Genomic DNA, 23,214 nt, shown 5'->3' on the forward strand with positions numbered 1-23,214 from the left:
TATAAATAGGAGTGCTTTTCATTCATTTGAAAGAGGAAAACAGACGGAAGAAGGGAAAAATAATTCGAGAGAAAGAGACCAGGATAGAGAGAGAGAGAGAGTTGTTTTTCTGTGGTTTCTGTTGAGAGTGAGAGAGCGATCGATTGAGTGAGGGAGGGAGGACTGTGGAGTCAGTAGCTTTCTTTGTGTGGGTAACAATTTCTATACCTTGTTTATCTTTTCATAACTATTATGTATTTTCCTTGTTTATATCTGTTGTGGAGTTTCTATTCGAAGTTAGTTTATACAAATTCTTCGCTTGATCAAATCTAATGTAATTTGGCTTCAAATCTGTATATATCTTTGATTTGGCTGTCTTATTATAAAATATGAAAGAACTATGATAAACCCTAGTTTGACAAATCCAATTCAATTTCCTTTTCCAAAACTACTTTATATTTATACAATATTATGTTAATTTGATTGAGAATAAAATGAAGTTTATATATACACATATGCTACGCTATCAATATATGTAGATGTATATGTATAGCTATTTTTATATACATTAGTATATACTGGAACAAAACCACACTAAGTCTTAACCTTTTTGCACTATATATCGTCTAGGTTATAAATGATTAATCATGTTGGTAAATGGTTTTATGTATGGTTATTTTATACAAATTACATAAGGTTTTGAAGACAGAGGACTATCTAAGTTTATTCTTTCTTTTGGTCTCCATAATATGTTTACTATACACAAAACTATTTTGCATAGTATTATAGGTCAACCAATTTGATATCTGATTTGAGTGGTAGTAAATTAGTAACCCAAGTACTTTGATTAGTTAGAGTCTATGTCTTGCATATAGTGATTTGCTTATACTTGTGAATAGGATTTTATCAAGGTGGTGAACTCTTGTAATAGAGAGTTGGAACAAATACTTTGGAGTCCAGGTAGGGGAAATACGGCAAACCTTTACGGAGATTGGCTTTATTAAATTTCATGAAGTGTGATATTATCATTATCGATCTTATTGGTTGATTAATGTGATCTGATGCTATGTTGTGGTATATGTGAATGCTGAAATAAGATTATTTGTGCATCACTCATGTGTGAGATTAGTTGGAAGTTTGGTATTGAGGAAGAAATTCTGGAAATGAGGGTAGTTGGAAACATCTTTTGTGTAGTTGAGCCAAACTCTTAGTAGGTACCAAGTCTCAGGCGAGCCCACAGTGCACATTTTCTTTGAGGGTAATTCGGGATTGGCGACGAAGGGTTTTGGCAAGATGACTAACAAAAGGGGAAATTGTGATGATTGAGTTACAAGGGGTTAATTTGTATATTAAAACATTCGAACCACCACTGCAGAGGTAAAATGCACGGTATGGGACGTGCAGGTCCGCGTGTTTTATTATATGAATTAACGGGTAGAGATGAAGAGTATTGCATTGCACTCATGCATTATTATTGATAATGATTTGGTGCTTGATTACAAGATTTTATAACACGTAATTTAGTATTGTCAATTATTGTGATAAGGTTATGTCCCTACTGAGCTTTGGTAAAGCTCACCCCTCTCTTGTTATGCAGGTTTACGAACTAAATAGTCTAAGAGGGTAGACAGGATAAGATCAGATTAAGTGTGAGGATAAAATTTTGTATTTATTTATTTTAGTCTTGTAAAGAATTTTGGATTTCTTTTTATAAGAGGAATTTTATTTTTCACTCCATTATTTCAGTTTTACTTTAATTATTTAGTTTTTAACTCACGTATTGGATTCGGGTTCAAGTTTTTACTACTGACCCCGGGTCCGGGGCGTGACAGACAATCTCAACAGTGGTTGTGGCCATAGCTCGATATTCGGCTTCAGTGGAAGAACGACTGATTGTATGTTGTTTCTTAGAGCTCCAAGAGATAAGATTGGAACCAAGAAACACCACAAAACCAGTTGTAAAGCGTCGATCATTGGGATCACCTGCCCAATCCGCATCTGTGTATGCTCAAATGTCTAAATCTCCAGGTCTAAAACAAACTCCCCAATCCATAGTTCCTCTAAAATATCTCAAAATCCTTGTAACAACAACAAAATGAGACTCTAATGGAGTGTGCATAAACTAACAAACCTGACTAACTGAGTATGTAATGTCAGGACTTGTGAATGTTAGGTATTGTAGAGCCCCAACAATGCTTCTGTAATGTGTAGGATATGAATATAGAGAACTGCCATGATTTATTAATTTTTATTAGGATGCCAGTGAGTAATGCAAGGCTTGCACTAAACCATATCTATCTTCTGGAGCAAGTCTTGTATATACTTAGATTGATGAACAAACAACCCCTGTGGATGATATTCAATTTGCAGACCTAGAAAATAATGAAGACCTAAGTCTTTCATATCAAACTCCTTAGTTAAGTGTTGAACCACAGATTGGACACTAGCATCATGATCCCCAGTGAGTATAATATCGTCCACATATAACAATAACACAACCATATGAAGACCATCATGCTTTACAAAAAAGAGAAGGATATGCATAAGAAGCTTTAAATCCAAGAGAAACAAAAAAATGAGGTAAACCGGTCATTCCAAGCTCGTGGAGCTTGTTTTAGTCTATAGAGGGACTTTTGTAACTTGAACACATACTCAAGATGATCAACATCAACAAAACCTAGATCTTAAGACATATTCACTTCCTCCTCATGGAAACCATGTAAAAAAGCATTTTTGACATCGAGTTGTTTCAATTTCCAACCTTTAGTAGCTGCCAAGGATAACATCAATCTCATTGTGCTTGGTTTAACCATAAGGCTGAAGGTCTCATAATAGTCTAGTCTTGCTTTTTGAGAAAACCCTTGGTCACTAACTGGGCCTTGTGCCTAACAATAGAACCATATGGATGCCTCTTGACCTTGTAGATCTATTTGCAGCCCACTAGGTTTTTATTTTGAGGTAGAGGAACAAGGGACCAAGTTTTTGTTGAAGTAAAGCATTCATTTCCTCTTTCATTGCCTGTTTCCACTCAATAAGCTGTAGTAAATGAGGTTGGTTTTGTGCCAATGGAAGACTGAACTGTAGCACTGAAAACCTGTTTCTTCTTAGAAATACCAGACTTGAAATTGGTTTGCATAGGATGACAATTCTGAGAATTAATGTTCACAAGTTGTAGACCTGAAACCTGAGATGTGGTGATGTCTGGATGTAACTCTGATATAGGAGATGACTCAGAAGTACCATGGACAACTGAAGTAATAGGAGATGAGACAATATCACCATGTGAAAGAGAACTAGACTGAGTAACTTGAGGTGATGCAACAGTTGGTTGAAAAACATATGGTAAAGGTATGGCGATAATGGGAGACTGATGGAAGGTATTGGAATGAACAATGTGTGGTGGTGAGGTAGAAGTTTGTAAGGAAGAAGATTGCTTGTCAAATGGTTGAGACAATGTAGGATAATGTGTTTCATTAATCAACACATGTCTGGAAACTATCAACTTGTTTTTGGAAACATTAAAACAAATGTATCCTTTGTATTATGCAGCATAACCCACGAAAATACACGGTGTTGTCTTAGGATCAAGCTTATTGGTTCTATAAGGTTTCAGAGAAGGATAACAGGCACATCCAAAAACTTTAAAGTGATCTAATCTACGTGGAGAGTGAAACAACACTTCAAATGGTGATTTCATTCCAAGAACAGGCGTGGGCATCCTATTAATAAGGTAGGTTGTAGTAACACAAGCATGATATAAAAAAAGGTTGGATAAGGAAGCTTGTTGAAGAAGAGTAATAGCTGTTTCAACAACATGCCTATTCTTTCTTTCAGCTAAGCCATTTTGCTCAGGTGTGTATGGGCACGAAATTTGGTGAACAATGCCTTTGGACTTAAGAAAAGATTGAAAATGAGAACTAATATACTCTTCACCACCATCAGTTTGCAAAATTTTAATAGTCTTAGCAAAGGAAGTAACAATATAGGCTTGAAACTGAACAAAGAGTCCAAACATAATAGCTTTATTTATAACAGGGAATATCCATGTATACCTAGTACATTCATCTATGAATGATACATAGTACATATAACCTTCTAGAGACATTTAAGGAGTAGGGCCCCATACATCTGTGTGTATCACTTCAAAGGGAGTTGAAGACTTAGAAGCATGTATAGGAAATGGCAATTTTGTGAACTTGCCTTTTAAGCAAGAAATACAAGGTTGGGGATTTGTGGTACTAAGAAATGGAATGGATGACTTACTAAGAGTTGTTTGTACAATAGAATTGGTAAGGTGTCCCAATCTACAATGCCATAGTGTAGAACTAACTTTTTGCCCAAGAAATATTGTTGGATGACCAGTTGAAGGTTTGAACACAGGAATGGGGTAAATTGCATTGTTACTCAGTCCTTGGAACAATGTTCTTTGGGTGACCTTGTCCTGTACACATACAAAAAATTCATCAACAATGCATTTACAATTGTTATCTTTACACAGTTGATACATAGGCAACAAGTGTTGAGACAATTGAGGGACATGCAGAACAGAGTTCAATTTAAACATGTGAGACTTAGTGGAAAGATGAGAACTGCCATAATTAGCAATTTGTAAACCTTCACCATTTGCTCCAATGACAGTGTCATTAACAGGATAAGAAGCAGCCATATGGAGATTAGATAGATCACTGGTCATATGATCGGTTGCCTTATAGTCAAGAAGCCAATACTCCTGTTGTGGTGCAGAAGGTGATGCTTGAGCTCGAGCAATCATAGAAATGTGAGAGTTGTTTTGGGAACTTCCAGGATGATGAAAGAACTTATAATTCATTGTAGGAACATAATTATAAGGAACATTAGTCATTCCAGTGTGTGGAGCTTGAGACTGCACTGAAGATTAGTAGTATGATAGATAATGTTGTGGATAAAAGTGGTACTATGATGAATTGAATGGTTGGTGTGTATCTTGGTTTTTATCAAAACATGTAGTTGCAGTATGCTTCACTCGATGAAAAATTTGACAACTATTCTGAAAATAGGTAAGTGCAGAATGTCATTTTCGATCACATATCTGACATATTTGTTGAGGATTATGAGAAACTAAAGATCTTTGAGGCTGAAATGTAGTGTGTGAGAACCCAGTTGCACCATAAAAAAGGTTGGTTATTTTATTATGACTGATTTCCAGCAAAGAATTTCTTGCCTTTGCCTTTGGATTTGAAGTTGTTCCCCTTAAAACTATTGTAAGTCCCTGAGCCATGTTAAGAAACAAAAGCCTGAGGTCCAAAGAATGGAATTTGTGAAAACTAAGGCATGAATGGCATTTGGACAATCAGTTGTGAAAAAGAAGTAGCAGGAAAGGACAAATTGTTGTTGCCAGAGAAGTGACCACTCTCAGACCTAGAAACATATGATTTTGTAACTGAAAAGCCACCAACATCAAATGTAGAACCAGTAGTTTGGCATGCATAGCTGACAATAGAGGAATCTATCTAGTGGTTTCATCTAATGCAGATTTTTCAACCCTCAGTTATGATCAAAGTTCCTTAAGAGATACTAGATTCTCACGATCACGAATCATTGCTTTAATGATGTTATACTCATGAGGTAGACCTCTCAATGCCATGATAACAATGTCTTTATCAGATATGAATATACCCACTGCTGCCAATTGATCCTTAACATCCTTGATTCGTTGCAAATATGCATCAATGTTCTCAGAGCCCTTCGTAAAATTTGAAGATCAATCTTCATTTGCACAATGCTAGTCCTAGTCATATTGGCAAATCTTTAATGGAGACAAGTCCACATCTCTCTCGAGCTTTTACAACCAATCACACAAGACAGTGCAGCCGTAGACAAAATGGCAGTAATAAGTGGCATTAAAGCCTTATCATGAATCTTCCAAACTTTATATGCATCAGTTACAGTTTGTTCGTTTTCCACTATGTCATGATTAGAATCAGAAACATCACAGCGTGCTTGTCACGACCCAAAAAATAACGCGACAGCGCCGCGAATCTTAAAAAAACACATAAGAGTTGTATGCTTCAAACTTAGAACATGACAATTCTTATGTATCTTTAAAATACGCAAGGCCTCTAAAATTTACATCAAATATATATACTAGAGTTTAAGTGAAAACCAAAACATTCAACCCATTTCTTAAGCAACCTTTTTACAACAGAAATTCCAAAAGTTCAGTTTACAAGCCAAATGAGTGATAGGTTTAGACATATATATACATACATATTTACAGAAGCAAAGAGGATAAACACAGACATTTTTCATTGAAACCAGAAAATCAATATTTACATTTCAAAAGTTGATTTTCTGGTTGGAAGCTTTTAGGTTGACAAGCTACAACCGTACACCTTAGTCCAACTCTTCCATTATTTCTCGCACAGCACCTGAAAATGTAGGGGTGAGCATCACATACAATCATTTGCCCCCCCTCGGGAGGCACCCTAGCTAGGTTTGAAAATATATATATCTTTGTACAACGTATTAAGGAAATAATTTGCACAACAAAATGCTTTGGCATGAGTTAAAATTCATTTTATGCTTATAATTAACCATAGTGGGATCCCTGCATTCTATTTGTCCTGACAACCGAACACGCGGCCAACTACCGTACCTAAAATAATTTCTCAAGTAATAACAACACAAGGTAGGGTAGCGAGAGTGTCCACTTACAACCTATACCACATAGACACAAGTACCCTTCCCTTACGGTTAATGGTACGAGTCCGTTTGTATAGGACCCTCCGGAGGTTTAGGGGATCGAAGCCCAGGGTAGTCACACAGCTCCCTTCACTCTCAGGTTGTCATGACATTTAGAACAACATAAATCATATGCTAGAAAAACCAAACTCCTTTTTCCTAACATGCAGTTCTAACCACAACAAAATTCAATGCATAGCTTGCACGCATCCATATTTACATACATAATACATATCGAAAATCACTAACCAGGGTGTGAGTCCCCCTACCTGATATTCCAAGCTTTAGGTACTAACTCGTTCCACAAGTTGTTCACTCTTATCTCTTGGTCTTGCTTAAGCCAAGAAAGCGCCTATTCTGAAAAAGAACATATCAATATACAGTTCACATGCACCAACATAAACCAACACATCTCAATTTCATCTGCACAGTGCATGTATAACCCCAAAATAACCAATCCAATATGTATTCATATAAACCCCAGTTTAATTCACCTTCTCCATGAAACCCATTTAGAAGCCATATATCCAATGCCAATAAACAGCCAAAGCACACTTAAATTCTAAAACTCCAGAACTAGTAAAATTTTACCTTAATCTTCTCTAATTATGTTGTTCGACCAGCTTTGAGACTTCCAGGACTCTCAATTCAACCATATAGCACTTCAAACATGAATTTTCCCAAAGTTATTAACTTGAAATCCCCAACTAAAATATAATTTCGAATCTGCAAATAAGCATTGAATTCTTACCTTCGTTCGTAGAGGTAGATTTCTTGATCACAGTGGTGAAAACGGATTCCCATTCGGATGTCCAATGATGACCCGATGCAAATTTTTTTTTTCTTCCTTCGACACCCAGAGAAAACCCATCTATTTCTATTCCTTTCTGCCCTTTTTGTGAGAACAGGGCACCGAACCAAAGATGAAGAAATCATCTTACACATACACGTGGTCTCCACTCCTTTTGTCTCTTTTTTTTTTTTTTTTTTTTTACACACCCACTTTAACTAAACCTTTACAAGCCCAAACAACTAAATATACATTTCTGGGGTTTTACAGTGCTGGGCAAGGAATTGATCCATCAAGGAAGCCTCGAATTCCATTAACATCCAACAACAGTTCCAATTGGAAATTCCAAGTAACATAATTGGAATCATCAAGTTTTACCATAACAGTGTTACTCACACTTGGAATCAAGGAAGAAATTGGGGATTGTGTAAAAGCCAATTGTGCAGTGGTAACCATGTTTGTATAACTGACGAACCTCAAATCTTGAATCGCAAGAAACACAATGGAATCAACAAATGACACCACAAACAAACACAAGAAGTGCAACAAGTTCACAGTAGAGAGGGCATAAACAGGTTCAAGAACCCACAACAATAATCCAAAAAATTAGGGTTTTAAGAGAAAAATAAAAGATTTCAACAATTAATAGCAATACAATTTTATGCAGAAGAAATATCAAATCTACAACCAACGAAGATGAACAACGACTCAAGACGACGAAAAATCCCTAAATTCTAGGGTTTTGCAGAGCACCGACTTCGAACAATGACAACTGAAATAAGAAGTAACACCTGTAACACCGACAACGAACTACGAAGCAACAAACAGAAGGAGCAAAAGCAAGAAGGATCGGCAACTGATGGTGTTAACCACACTGGCGAAGATACCATGTCAACATAGCTAAAAATACATAAGCTTTGCCATGGAGGTAGTGAGAGAAACTGTTGAAAAAGTTTAGAGAGAGAGAGAGGATATTTCAACTAAAAACTTTCTATTTCTATTAAGTTAATCATTACAAGACACTCCTACTATTTATACTCATACAACCTTATAATACCCTTGAGACAAATCTCAACAGCCACTAATATAAAGACAAGTGGCATCCTCTACATAACTCAAATGATAAAATACAAATATCCCTTATATTCTAACACTGATAGCTTTCTGGTTTTGTTTTGTCTTTTACTGTTTAGATCAACGGCTGCAAAATTGACAATGATTTTTTTTTTAAATTTTTTACTCCCAAAATTTAAGGATTATACTATAAGGACACTTTTATTGGAGTTAATATTCTTTTAGGGACAAATATATTCCTTTTGAGTCTCTAAATGAATCCTCAAAAGTGTTAGGAGTCCCTGGAGATGCTCTAACAAACTTACAAACAAAACCTATTGAGCTGACCAATCCATTTCACTTATAATCTAACCACTCACAAGCTAACGTTTGTCAATATGAGATATATGATACTTTCAACAAGATATGCATGTGTGACTACTAGCCTTTTCATTTTGTGTAATATCTAAATAATTGGGGTAGGGTTGTTCTTGAGTTTTTAGTAATTGAAAAGTTATAATGGAGTCTTTTCGACATATTGTTTAATATTAAAAAAGAGCATGGATAGATTTGTTTCTTTATATGTCCTTTATCAAATGTAGTGTTCTAAAAATCGGCCTAGGCGGCGCCTAGGTGCTGGGCGGTGGGCTTTTATGGCGATTTTGGGCAAAACTTTCAATAAAACAGAGAAGGTTTAGGCGGCCGACTAGGCGGAGTTAGGCGGCACTGGGCAGTGCTAGGCGGTGCTAGGCGGCATGGTAAATGGTTCCTCGTCTCTCTGATCAGTGTCCGTGAAAATTGCAAACCCAGATCATCTCGTCGTGTTGCATCTTAGATTTGACTAGTATTGTAAACCCAAGACTTTTGTGCATGAAAACGGAGAAGCGCGGTGATGGATAGAGGGAGATGTGTGGTGGAGAGATGAAGGGATTGAGGGAGTTGTTTTAATTTGGAGGGATAGAGGGAGATATTTTCGATGTTTGATTTGTGGTTTTTCAGGAAAGAAGAAGAAGAAGATGGAAAGAAAAAGATAGAGAGAGAACGAGCAACAACGAAACCACAAATCAAAATCTGAAAAGATGGCTAGTTTGGCATGAAGAAGAAGAAAAAGATGGAAAGTGGAAAAGTCTGAAAAGATGCCTAGTTTGGTGTGAAGACCACCAGCCTTAGGCCATCTCTAACCGAGGGCTGGCTAGAGGGCTCGTTTTAGCCCTCTGGCCCTCCAAGATTCCCCAAGATATTAATATTTTAATAAACAGTACATGACCATATTGCCTTTGTCTCCAACCAAGGGCCAAAGGGCCAGAGGGCTTGTTTTAGCCCTGTCACAAAAAACCGTCTCCAACTGAGGGCCCGAGGGCCATAGGGCCAAACATAATTTATTATTTAAAAATTACAGCTAAAATGTTGTTTAATGTTATTTAATGTTTTTTTCATATTGTTTAATGTTGTTTCATGTTATTTAATTTAATTTAATGTTGTATAATGACTTAGGAAGTTATAGGAAAAAAAATAGAATTTAAAAAAATTATGAAACAAATTTTGTGAAATAGAAGTTATAGGAAAAAAATGGAATTTAAAAAACAATATGAAATAAATTTTGTGAAATAGAAGTTATAGGAAAAAAATGGAATTTAAAAAAAAAATATGAAATAAATTTTGTGAAATAGAAGTTATAGGAAAAAAAAAATATGAACCAAATTTTGTGAAATAGAAGTTATAGGAAAAAATAGAAGTTATATGAAAATTTTTGTAAATAAAAAAAAAAAATAATAATGTAAAAAAAAAAATCAAATCAAATGCAACGGCTAGTAGCCGTTTCATTTGAATTTTTTTTAAAAAAAGTCCTGTCGGTTATAGCCTACAGGAATAACAAAACTATAAAAAAAAAAAAGCCAGCCAGCCCGGGGCTGGTTAGCTGGCCAAAAGCAGTCAGCCCTTTGGCCTTTTGGCCCTTTGAAATTCCGTGGGGCCCTCCCAGATTCCCGAGCCCTCTGGCCTAGCCTTCGGTTGGAGACGGTTTTAGGGCTATTTTCAGCCATTTGCCCTTTGGACCATTCGGTTAGAGATGACCTTATCACAAAATAGAGGGACAAACAATAATTACCCACTATCCCCTAATAAATAAATTATATAAATTATTTAGATAATATTTTATTATTTGTTCTTTTTAAAACAACACTATATTATTCTTGCATTACATTATTTTATTATTTTTCTTTTTATGATCAGAATAAGATCAGCTTATATTATACTCTTATGTTAGATATGTATATTTTTTTTAAATAACATTTTCCTCAATATTTAATCATCTACTATAAAATAAATTTAACTAATTTATATGGTATATATATATTTATTCCAAGATATACAAGAATAATTTTTTTGTAAGTGTTAATATATACTTATTTACAAGATATACAAGAAATTTACTTAAATATGCCTAGGCGCTAGGCGGCAGCCAGTCGCCCGACTAGCGCCTAACGTTTTTTAGAACCTTCACACGTAGTAGTTTCGCTAAAACAAAATGATATTAAGGGAAAAGTACAAACTTTCAAGAACCAAATGTACTTCTAGGAAATATTTGAGAGAGACTAGAGATATGTAGAAAATGGAAAAAATAAAGAAAAAACATTTGAATGTTTAATTTGGAACCCTTTTGGTGTTGGGATGGTTGACAGCCGCACCTAACGCACTTGCTAAAAAATGATTCTAAAGAATGAGAAAACAACTAACCGATGACAGTACCTTTTCCATTGTTTTGTTTTTTAGTTTGTTATTACACCAAATGATTTATTAAGTCAGTTCAGTTTAATCTACTCATAGCCAGTCTACTCAAACAATCCACTTAGAGATAATACCGTGCAACAAAACGCAACTTAAGAATAAAAAAGAAATAGCGAGCAGAATGCGTGTCCTGGTCAGCATAGTATATACTATATAGTACCCTCTATAATTTATTCTTCCCACTAACCAGTGACAAGCATACAATAATACTTCCCCAGCTAGCTTGAATTCCTTTTGGGCCTACATGTTCTTTGCTTCTGAAAAAGAGGAAGATGTATGAATCTCGTAACATCCCACGTGAATCATGCTTCCTTTGGATGATAAATCTTCACAAAAAATGGCCAAAAAGAAACCAACCAAAAGGGTGACTATGCTTATGGTGATTTCAACCTAATAATGCGATTTCTGAAATTGATGGGTATTTTATCTACATCCTTAGCTTCACTTTCTATCCATAAAATATTTTGTGTGTATATATTTGCAAGAATTCGTGAAGGAGACTTAGATTCTGTGTCTACTTTCTTGGTCTAGAGTTTAGCTTCATCTGAGGACGTGACGGCAGCAGTGATTTGGTTTATACTGCTTGACATTAGAGTTTTTGTTGTTGTTTGTTTTGCAGCCTTCGAGCCTAAGTATCTTGGGTTGCAGCTCTCATTTTGCTTGAGCTTTGTACTTTATATGTTGTTGTTTTGCTTGCTTTTTTTGGACCTTGTACTAATTTTTAATGTAAGTAATCTTGTTTGATAAAAAAAAAAAAAAAAAACTGGGAAAACCACCTCTAGATTTTGATGGAAATATAATATTATATTCAGATATTAAATTTATAATTGAATATAAATTAGAAAGAGTAATTTTTTACGAAGAGATGCGTGTGACCAAGCATGAAATTCTAGTGAATAGGTGAAACTTTTTACTTTAAGCAATTACTTACTATAAACATATTTTGACTTCTGAACTGAATAGTGTTTATTATGTCATCAATATAAGTCATTCTGTTGTCGTCATGTCATTGTTGCATTGTCAATATATGATCAATATGTATTCGTTAGTAAAGATTGATCATTTTTACAAACCAAATGTTAAAATATGTTTATTATAGCTATTCTCTTTTACTTTTCAGAGTGATCACATTCTTTTGAAAGAGACACCTGTGGATGCAAATTTCTTCCTCCTTGATCTTAGACAAAATTGCACCTACAAAACAATTAACACCTTAGGTCAAGGCCAAGAACCTCATGCGCCCACGATGAATGGGGGGGGCTTTGGCGAAGAACCTCCGATGCCAAAGTTAGAATTTAGAGAGAAAAGTGTTTGAGAATTCTAGAGAATTTTAGCAAGAGTTGGAAGTCCCCTTTTTGGGAGAGAATGGAGAGCTTTTTATAGGTGAATGGTGATTAATTTGGTGATTAATGGATTAATTAGGAATTAATCCATTAATTAGCCTAATTAATTTAATTTATATGGAAGGTTTTGAAGGTTATGGAATGATTTCCTTGTAGAGGATATGGAGTAAAGATGGATGAGATAAATTTGAACTTGTTACCTATTTTGGGCACTCTTGACTCGGTTGATGGATGATTCTCCACTGCTCGCGTGTAGGAAACCCAGTGTGTCTCGAGGGCAATTTTGTCCTCTTCACCTAAAAATTCATGTGTCGCCTCTTGATTATTTTTGGCTCCACAACACCTCGACTTTTTTTAGATAGAGAGTCATCTTGCATAATTGTTAAAAGAAGAGTTTTAGCTAAGTCATTTATTCTCAAAATTGATGTGTGATTTTTTACATTAAATTTATAATATGAGAGAGTTCAACACATCTTAATCCACCAGAGTCTTATAATTCAGAGTATTATTAATGCTTTTTTCCTCAACCAATTTTAGATTTTTCTATCCTAAGTTTCATGTTCACTTCGTAGCTTCATGATTATTTTGAAATTTTCTATAATTTAATATAGTATTAGACTCTTATTTTCCCTACATATTTTAAAGCAATGGGGTTTATCTTCATCATTGCAAGGACAATGATTCAATTAGAAAAACCTGAAACAATGTGGAGGGCCCCTAATTGTTGCTAATACCTTAACAAAAAGGTCGAATACATACGAGCCCTAGAAAATTAAAATCAAACCAACGGTCAAAGTCACTCTTTATTTGTGTTAGATGTCCGTCAAGGAAATTTGACTCAAACAAAACAAAAGGGCGAAAGGCAGCCAGAGTCAATAACGGGAGGACAGTGGACACCCATGCACCTCGTGAAGCACCATTTCTCAATTTCCTTCACAAATTAGTAGGCTTTCATTTATGAAGCTGGAAAGACCGAGACTACTAGACGAAGCCAATTAAGAACAAGGACTCGCTAATTATCAGGACAAAATATCTCGATCACACTGAATAGTATTTGATAAAATAAGTTTTTGGGTAATGCTTTTCAGTATATGGTATCAAAGCTAGTCTATTCGTTTCTCGTGTCATACTTATGTCTAGAAATAACGTTATTGTGAATGAAGAATGTCTCACGTCAAAAAATTAAAATATTTTACATGAATTTATAGAAAGCCGAACTATTTTTTATATTGTCAATTGAATTTCAAGTCAGATATTCAGATTCTAATAGCTTTTTTGGCTTTACGTTTAGTATTTAATTAGAGTTTATACAAGTCTAAAAGACTAGACAGAGTCTAGACAAAGAGAAAACTAATTTAAATCGAGTGTATAACCACCGAGAATAAGAGCTACATTTATTGAAGAGGGTATTGATCGGTGTTTCATAACCATGCTTTTTTTTAGGTAAAGCCCACCTCGATCTTCCCTTTGAATGCCCTAAGAAAAATAGACTAAAATAAAGCGGGATGACCATTACTACAAAGAACATTTGAAAGTGTTTAACGGTGAGTTAATGGTAGGGAGACTAAATTTTTAAATTAAATTTATAAACTAAATAATATGTTACCAATAAGAAAAAACATGTTAATCAACATCTAAGTAATAATTCAATTATCAACAACTACATCATTTAGTTTACAAAATTTAATTTAGAAATTTAATCTCCCTACCCATAATGAGTATAAGTCCTATACATCCTATGATTCTTATTTAGAAAAATAAAAAATAAAAAAGATATTTTTTGCTCACTATCAGACGATTACTAAGTTTTCGATATTGATTCAGTAGCTCTTTATTCGAGTCAATTAAATGTAATATATGGTCACATGGATATTCGATCCATTTCAAAATACGTGTGCAAAGACTTTGACGGAGTCATATGTATAAGTATAACCCAACTCAATCATGGTCAAAGACTATACAAACCTTTATCTCTTATGTCACTATAGCCTATAGGGATCAAAAGAGAAAAGGGGAAAAATAATGCAGAATCAAAACTTTAATAATATTATAATAGTACAAGTTGCCATGCATTCTCATTTCTCATTCTATATAAACCTCAGACTTTTGTTCTTACTAAGAAACCCACACGCAGTTAGTAAACTGATCACTCTGAATTACTGAGATCATGGCTCTAACTGTGCATGGATTCATCGTCCTGCCAAAAACCAACATCGTCCAAATTCCCAGTTGCGAGTCCTACCGTCATCGATCCTTGAATATGTAAGTGATCGAATGTAACTTAATTTGTTTGTTTAATTATCTTTATATATTTGAAATAAATAGAAATCGCTAGTTAATTTGTTGATTGTGTTGCCAATTATATCATATATATGATTGAATTGGACTATATATATATGCAGGCTGCAGATTACGCATCACGACCATATGCACGCCAACAAAAGGAATATTAGTCGCTCCATAATGTATGGTGGTTTCATCATAATTTGCATGCATAAGATTAGTATTACATTTGTTTATATTGGACAATATATATATATATATATATATATATGTATATATTTATTGATATTTAATTTGATATTTCCTTGGTAAAGATAGTATACTTCGTCTCTAGCTTTTTGATTAAATACTTATTGTTTTCTTATCATAAGATGTGGAGCTAAAAGCAGGCCAGGGATCAGCAAAGGGGGCGGTGGGAAAATCAATGGGACGACGACATCGAGAGAGCAGAATGTTTCTGATGAAATCAGCAGCTCAAAGACTGATCAGAAAAATGGCAAGCAAAGTAACGGAGATGCAAAAGCTACAACAAGAAAGACTGGCTCTACTGGTTGATTAAACATAATTTATGCTTTTTAATTAAGAGATAAGCTGTGTGGTGTGGACTCTGTATGATGGATTGTCTTCTCTCCCTCTTTTCTTAGATATTTGTGTTTATGGTAATTTGCAAGTGTAATTTGGTTACTGTAGCTGCTTTAGTATGCAGACATGTATAATAAATAATCAATTGTTAGTGTTTTATGCAGTGAGGAAGTTAGAAGTATTTCATGACAGCGTCTCATAAATATGTTTTTTTTTCCTTTCAATTTAATATAATAGCAAAATCTTATATATTGAAGGATGATACGATGCAAGCTTATAAGAGGGCTTAGACCTGGTGTGTCTTGTGTGTATATATATTGACAGCCCAGGAAAATATACCCGAGTAATGAAAAAGGATAATAACATGATTGAACAATTAACTTACTTTTACAACAAATCAGAAAAGAATAATTAACTTACCTATAAATTAAAAAAAAAAAAAGCAATTATATGTTGGCAACTGCATCTCAAAATATATGAGAACGATGGAAAATCATATGCTACAATAGGGAAATGCAATTTTTCCAATGCGTATGAAATGGCAAAGGAGATGAAAAAGAGTAAAAAACAAAGCAAAAAGTCGTGCTAAAAGAGCCGTTTTTAAGCCACATATTTTGTTAATCCTATAATGCGCAAAACTATAGAAGAGACCATTAAAAAATAACCCGTAGAATAACGAAAAACCGTGCCACAAGTTGCAGGACCTGAGTCAGCCTTAGCAAGCCCCAAGGATATGAAGGAGGATATGAAGGAGGATGTGAAAGAACTAGAGCAATAGTAGAAACTTAACACACCTCAATTGAGATTTAAGACAGATTATATTTGTTTTATCCAAAACATCGCAGAGACATGACTAAGAAAAAAAAACTCAAGCTTGCCTGATCCAAGCCAAATTAGAACAAGAAAGGCATGCAAAAGAAAGAGACCTAGCTATTTTCAAACTTCAATTTATTACGTATTTTTAAATATCCAACAATAAAAAAACTTCAACAGTCAGCTAACATTATAAAGTTGTGGAGAAAACCCCTTCATACAATAGTAAGTCAGAAATTCGAGAAAGAACTAACAATAACCGGAAGAACAACGCCAAATTGAGTAGCAAGATAAAATCAAGTACCTTGTGCAAACTCACAACTAAAAAAATAAGTAATCTATAAATTCAGAATTATGATAACATAATTTGCAGATTAATTGTTATACTTTTTTTTTTCACTGTGAATTTGTGTAATTAAACCTTGGTCAATGCAAAACAGAAGAGGATACATGTCCAAACGTTAGACGCATGAAAAATTATTTGGTGAACAAATTTAAGGACTCAATTTATTGTATTGTAGTTTGTAATAGCTATCAATTATCATCTCTAGCTAAAGAAAATACAAAAGGCTTGTGCAGATAAACAAGTCACTATTGTGGATTTGTGGCTGTGAATTTGTGGCTTGACTGAATCAGCCTGCAATATTGTGATTGAACAACAAGTCACTATTGTGGGACTTAAAAAACTTGGGAAAGACCAATCAAAGTCACACACACATGTGATAATGAATTCACACATGCAGATAAAAAAAATAAAAAGTCAAGTCTTCCTATAGCCTATGGCCAATTCATGTACATAAGACATAATCATAAAGTAATAAATAAATCAGTTAAGTGAACTCTGCTGTCCGAAGACTGAATCCTTGTTATAAGGTTTGTTTGGAAATACTTTTAAAATGGATAAAAGCATTTTTGTTTTATCTAAAACATTGCAGGTATGACTAAGAAAAAAAACTCCAACTTGCCTGATTCAAGCCAAAGTAGAACAACAAAGGCGTGAAAAAGAATGAGATCTATTTTCAACTTCAACTTATTACACATTTTAGATATCCAATAGTAAGAAAAATCCAAGAATCAACTAAACATTGCGAAGTTGTGAAGAAAAACTAATCGATAGGAAAGCAAGTTCGAAATTCGAGAAAGAGGTAACATTAAGTGTAAGAACAATGCTAAATAGAGTAGCAAGACAAAATCAACTGATCAAATTAGAACATGTACATTGTGCAAACTCACAACTAAAAAATAAATGATCAATAAATTCGTAATTACAATAACATAATTTACAAATTAATACTAAACAACCTATCAGCTAGTTAGTTTCAAAATCCTAGATGCTCTTAGCTTAATTAAACCTTAGGATCAATGCAAAATAAAAGAGGATGTACGTCCAAATGTTAACCCTTTCAAAAATTATTTGGTGAACAAATTTAGTGACTCAAAGTTTATTGTATTGCAGTTGGTAATAGATATCAATTATCATCTCTAGCTAAGGAAAATATAAAAGCTTGTGCATCGTAATCGTGATAATTTTTCTTTCCATTGACTGAATCATTCAACAAGTCTTTTCAACAAGAAAACACTACTGTGGGAGTTAAAATACTTGGGAAAGACTATTCAAAGTCACACACACACACATGTGATCATGAATTCACACACGCACATAAAGAAATAAAAGGTCAAGTCTTCCTATAGTCTATGGCCAATTCATGTATATATGACATCATAACTTAATTAATAAACCAATTAAGTGAACTCTGTTATCTGAAGACTGAATCCTTGCTATCTGAATCCATTTGTTTCAAATAAAACTTGGTCGTTAGTGGTATTGCTACTGTTTTATTAATTTTATAATGGTTGTCTTATTAGTCGACTTTGCTATAAATCTTCCCTTTGGGCTCAATCAAGAGATGAGACAACCAAAAATAGCAAACTTTGAGTTTTTGAGCAAAAGGAATAGAAGCAGGAATCATCTGTGGTTGCTAATATAGAGTTGTTAAAGGCTTCATGTCAAAGGCCACGCAATGGAAATTCATTACTGTGTAATTAAGGTGATTGGTCTTTCTATATATTAATTTTCATCATCTTTTCTTTTGGAGTAATGCTATATTTGCTAAAATAGAAAACTTCATTTTAATCCTTAACAAAGATGATTTTTAGATTAAAATCTAATTTTGGTCCCTTGATACATTAATAACCTCATTTATTAATTTTTAGTTTTTTAATTATTTCTCTTTTTCTTCCTAATTTTTAATGTATTAATTTTATTTCATTTTCATTTCGTTTATCGTAATATATTTTGTTGTAAATATTTAGATAAACTAATTTTTGTTATACAATATATTTTGATGTACTTTGTCTTCTTCATTTAGTTACATTAAATTCATTATAATAGATTTTGGTGCATACATTTAGGTACACTCATTTCGGTACATATATTTCGATACAAACATTTAGGTACATTAATTCGATATAATACATTTTGGTACTAACATTTCGGTGCATACATTTTGGTACACACATTTAGGTACATTAATTTAATATAATACATTTTGGTGTGTATATTTCGGTACTAACATTTAAATACATTAGTTCAATATAATACATTTCGGTACTAACATTTAGGTACATTAATTGAGTCTTTCAAGTTTGAAGAATGTTAAATAAAATTAATAAATTAAAAAACTCTTTTTTGGTCAAAAAATAAATTAAAATTTGTATATTAACAAATTTAAATATTTAATGGGAGATATTAAATAAAATGCACATTAATCATTTTGAATTAAGGACACATCAAGGGATTATAATCAATATGTAATCTAGGTTTATTTTAAATTTCAATCTTCCTGAAGGATTAAAGTTTAAAAACCCCTTTCTATTTTTATATTACATTTGTTTCACCTATCTAATAAAGATTGGGCCACCAATACAATTGAGTCCCACTTATATTAGAAAAATAGTACAAATATGATATGAAAAATGTGATAAAAATAACATTTTTATTCTTTTAATTGAAGTTTTCCCCAAATATATCTTGTTATTTCAGAGTTAGAAGCGCTAAGCGTATCCCTTAAACCCACTTAAGTTAATTTTAGTTATTTAGAATAAAATATGACTTGAGATAGCTTGGCATTTTCTTTCACCCAATTATATGTTGGTCTACTATTGTAACTTCTCAAGAATGAATGTACACAAAATTTTTTTTAAGAGTTCTATGCAATGAGAATAATTGGAACTGTTTATTCTTTTGTCTTTATTTAAAATCATTAAATTTTAGAAAAAAATTCATTTGATTTAGAGACTATTTAGCTAAATGTATGTGTGTCGAACCAATCAAAAATTATAGTTATAGGTATATCCTTATGATATACCATTTTCTTTGATTCATATGGATGACTAGATGATGTGCAAAAAATGAATGATTTGCTTGTATCACAAAATTAAAGGACTTTAAGTTGACAATCATAGAAAATTTTAATGTGCAACGTTACTACAGTTAATCTTCATTGTTTTTCGTTTGTTTAGAAGATGTGCTTCTAGAGACACAAGGCCAGTGATAGAGATTTTTACCACCTGCAAAAGTAGGGATAAAAACGCTTAAAAATACTTGCAAAAAAACAAGGTAGTTGTAGTATAAACGGCTTAAGTAATGTCGTTTTCCGCAGGGATTGAATGAATAATTTATGTAAATACCAAATCTTAATTAATTATTTGAAAACAAAGTTTAGAAGAGATTGATTTAATGACCTAAAATATTAAAAATGAATTTAATTAAAAATAATGAAATAAATTGACAAAGTAAAGAAAACAAAAGAAAAGAGTTTTGAAAACCAAATTGTAAAAACATAGGGTTCCGCCGTCCCCTTAACAATCTTATGTAGATTTACCAATTACTTATGAATTACACATGCAACTTTGAATGTTAGGTTTTCCTAATGCAGATTCTACTTGTGGCATCAACTTTGAAGGTTAGGTTTTCCTAATGCAAATTCTACTTATGGCATTCAAGCTAGAATGTATATCAAACATGCAATCCGTCTGTGGCATTCAGATCAAATATAAACATGCATAACTTATTATGTTTTGTGAAAACCCTTTGAAAAACCATGCAACTCCTAAGACGTGGCATTCACCACAGGTGAACTTACAACTATCAATCACAAGAAGCAATACTCAATCCTCCGGTGGCATTCCGATTGAATTGCAACCGATTACTTATCTAAACATCCTAATGGTAGCTAAGCATTAAGATATAGAGATAGTTTAAGGCACAATAATTAATAATTTAAAGTATGCATGCATAATATCATAAGCAATTAAATAAAAACTACATATTTATGCTAAGGTTTAAGGCATCGCCCTAACAAATGAAAATTAGTTACGAACAACCATAAAACAAAAGGAATTTTATTGAAATAGAAAAAGGATAGAAAACACCTCGAAATACAAAACTTCAAAGCCTAGCTAAGTTCTCCAAATTGATTCCCCCAATGTTGCGTCCCGAACCCTAATGGCTAACAAGCCTTATTTATACTATTCTAATTAAAATCTTCCTAGGGTCTTAGAATAAAACTAGGAAACATAATAAAATAATAAAACAGAAAATAAAAAGTTTCCTATTTGAACTAAAATTCGGAGTTCTCAAAACATTAATCTTTTGACCAACCAAATCAACTCCAATTTGATCCCAAAATGTCTCTTTTGAAAGTTGAAGATGTCTCCTACAAATCCTTAGAAGGAATATTCATCAAAATATGCCATCTTGACCTCCCAAATACCCAAAACGTCCACAAATGTCAATTTGGGAAAGCTGTGCGCTAGCCCTTGTTTTATTCGCCACGGTCAAACGGCTTGGTAGAAAAATTTGGAATTTTGATACAAGCATATTGAAAGGCACACGAACATCTTCCAATTGGAATCACTCCAAAATTCATCCGTTTGATTACTTTTTTTCTCCAGAGGAAGTCGAATGTCATACATTGGAAATATATAACAAAGTATCAAAATTCTACCAAAATAATAACCAAAATATACCAAGAATAGGGAATAATATATAGTATAAAATGGACTCATCAGCTAGGTCTTAGTACAGGCGGTGGGGGACAAATCAATGAATCACCTGAAAAGTATTGGAGGCAGATTGTCTGCCCTCCTGTTTGGGTGCCCTTCCCATGCTCTCCTATTTTGTGCGGTAATGGTTAAGGCACGTCAACATTTTATATTGATTTTTTTTATAGAGATAATAAGACAAAAAACAATAGGAATATAAAATGTTGACGTGACTTAACCGTGACATCACAAATAGGAGGGCATGAGAAGGCCACCCAAACAGGAGGGCAAACAATCTGCCTCCAAAAGTATTGCCGTGACGAATGAGGAGCATAATGGATTCAGCAGTTCAAATGATAGAAGTTTTACCAACTCTACGCTGTACAAGTAGAAAATCAAGATTACAACACGAATAACTACACTTCTATTGCTTCTGATGATCAACCTTTTACTGACTATGAATATGAACGTCATAATCAATTATGCATGGTTCTCTTCCTTGCTTTGGCAGAAGACGAAATTCCAAAGTAAATGATCAATTGTAATTCATGAAGAAGAATTTATATGTTGATATATTCTCGCACTCGAGCCACCTCCCCAACTTTGTCACCAGCATTCCCACGCGCCCCCACACGGACAACAAGTAGCGTCATGCCCAATCAGTGTTTAATCGGTATCAGTGAAAATGTCAATATGTAACTCTATGAAAATATCGATAGATATATCAATACCGATATCTATGGCTTCAATGGAAATGATAGAAATTTACTCGAACCATGGAATTTAAAATGAAACTTTAGGAATTGTTAAACAACAATTTAGACGAAATATAAGAGTCTATCTGATATTTATATGACATGTCAAAAATGTCGACGAAATATGTCAATTCTTAGCCAACACTTAAGAGTTTCTCTGATTTTTTTCAATATTTCCAAAGATATCAACCATGTCAAAGAAATTTCAAACACTATTCCCAATTTGGCCTTGCCTTTTTGTTCCAGCCTAGCTGCGGTAGCAGCAGTCTACATGTTGCCAAGCCGTGATAAACCAGGGGCAGCCCCCCGCTTCCTCGTTATGCTTGAAAATTGGGGATGAGAGGAAAAAGGGGAAATTTTCACACTTAAGATTTTTCTATGTGATTCTCTAAGCGAATTCTGAATTTAAAGAATATGGAATTTGTGAGAACTCAACTAATATACTAAAGTTTTGTGGGGAAAGAAAAGGAAACCCTTTCCTTCCTTGAAATGAAAACCTACCTTGTATTGGAAGAAAATGCCTATTTATTTAGTATATCTCCATTTGTTTCCTACTTAAGCACAAGCAAATGTGGGGGCATTTGCGGAGACATAAATTAATTACATCCAATAAGAGAAGTACACATGGACTATAGCTTAATATTACAGTTTTTACCTTTGACGTCGTGATTGGACCACATAATTACCCTAACGGAGTAAGACATAGTTTTCCCCTAAGGTAATTGAGTTTTTATGTCACTAATGCGCCGTGGGCTAGCTCTCCAAGCTACACATGGTCCGGTTCCTCTGGGCCATCCATGATACTTATTATGGTGGCTATCCAGGCCGCCCATAATACAACATGCCATCGAACATACCCCGATCTAATGGTGGCAGGGCACTGACTCTCCAAAGTCTCCATTTGGGTGTCTGCCGGACCTGAGCTCTCAATTACCAACAAAAACCTTCAGGAATACTAGTTGGTAGGACTGTGGAGGCTGGCTACATCATTAAGGGCTGCCTAGTATGCTCTGTAACATCCCCTCCCAGCTACCTACTAGGGTTTCTTCCCTCTAAATAGCCA

At 33.9% G+C, this 23,214-nt stretch overlaps 1 protein-coding gene and 1 long non-coding RNA gene across 2 annotated transcripts; one reads left to right on the forward strand and one right to left on the reverse strand.

Moving 5' to 3' along the window:
• Window positions 1-6,108: 6,108 nt before the first annotated feature.
• On the reverse strand, window positions 6,109-7,746 carry LOC108174152 (uncharacterized). The gene is made up of 4 exons (XR_011579046.1): window positions 7,451-7,746; window positions 7,291-7,361; window positions 6,969-7,056; window positions 6,109-6,386 (listed from the first exon to the last, which is right to left on the reverse strand). It is a non-coding gene; the product is annotated as an uncharacterized lncRNA (long non-coding RNA).
• Window positions 7,747-14,629: 6,883 nt separating this feature from the next.
• On the forward strand, window positions 14,630-15,723 carry LOC103421462 (uncharacterized). The gene is made up of 3 exons (XM_008359502.4): window positions 14,630-14,934; window positions 15,075-15,137; window positions 15,327-15,723. Exons 1-3 carry the CDS (start codon window positions 14,840-14,842, stop codon window positions 15,508-15,510), a joined length of 342 nt encoding a protein of 113 aa, XP_008357724.3. The 5' UTR covers window positions 14,630-14,839; the 3' UTR covers window positions 15,511-15,723.
• Window positions 15,724-23,214: the final 7,491 nt, after the last annotated feature.

The sequence above is a fragment of the Malus domestica genome, chromosome 03 (genome assembly GCF_042453785.1).
Source record: "Malus domestica chromosome 03, GDT2T_hap1".
Taxonomy (NCBI): Eukaryota; Viridiplantae; Streptophyta; class Magnoliopsida; order Rosales; family Rosaceae; genus Malus; species Malus domestica.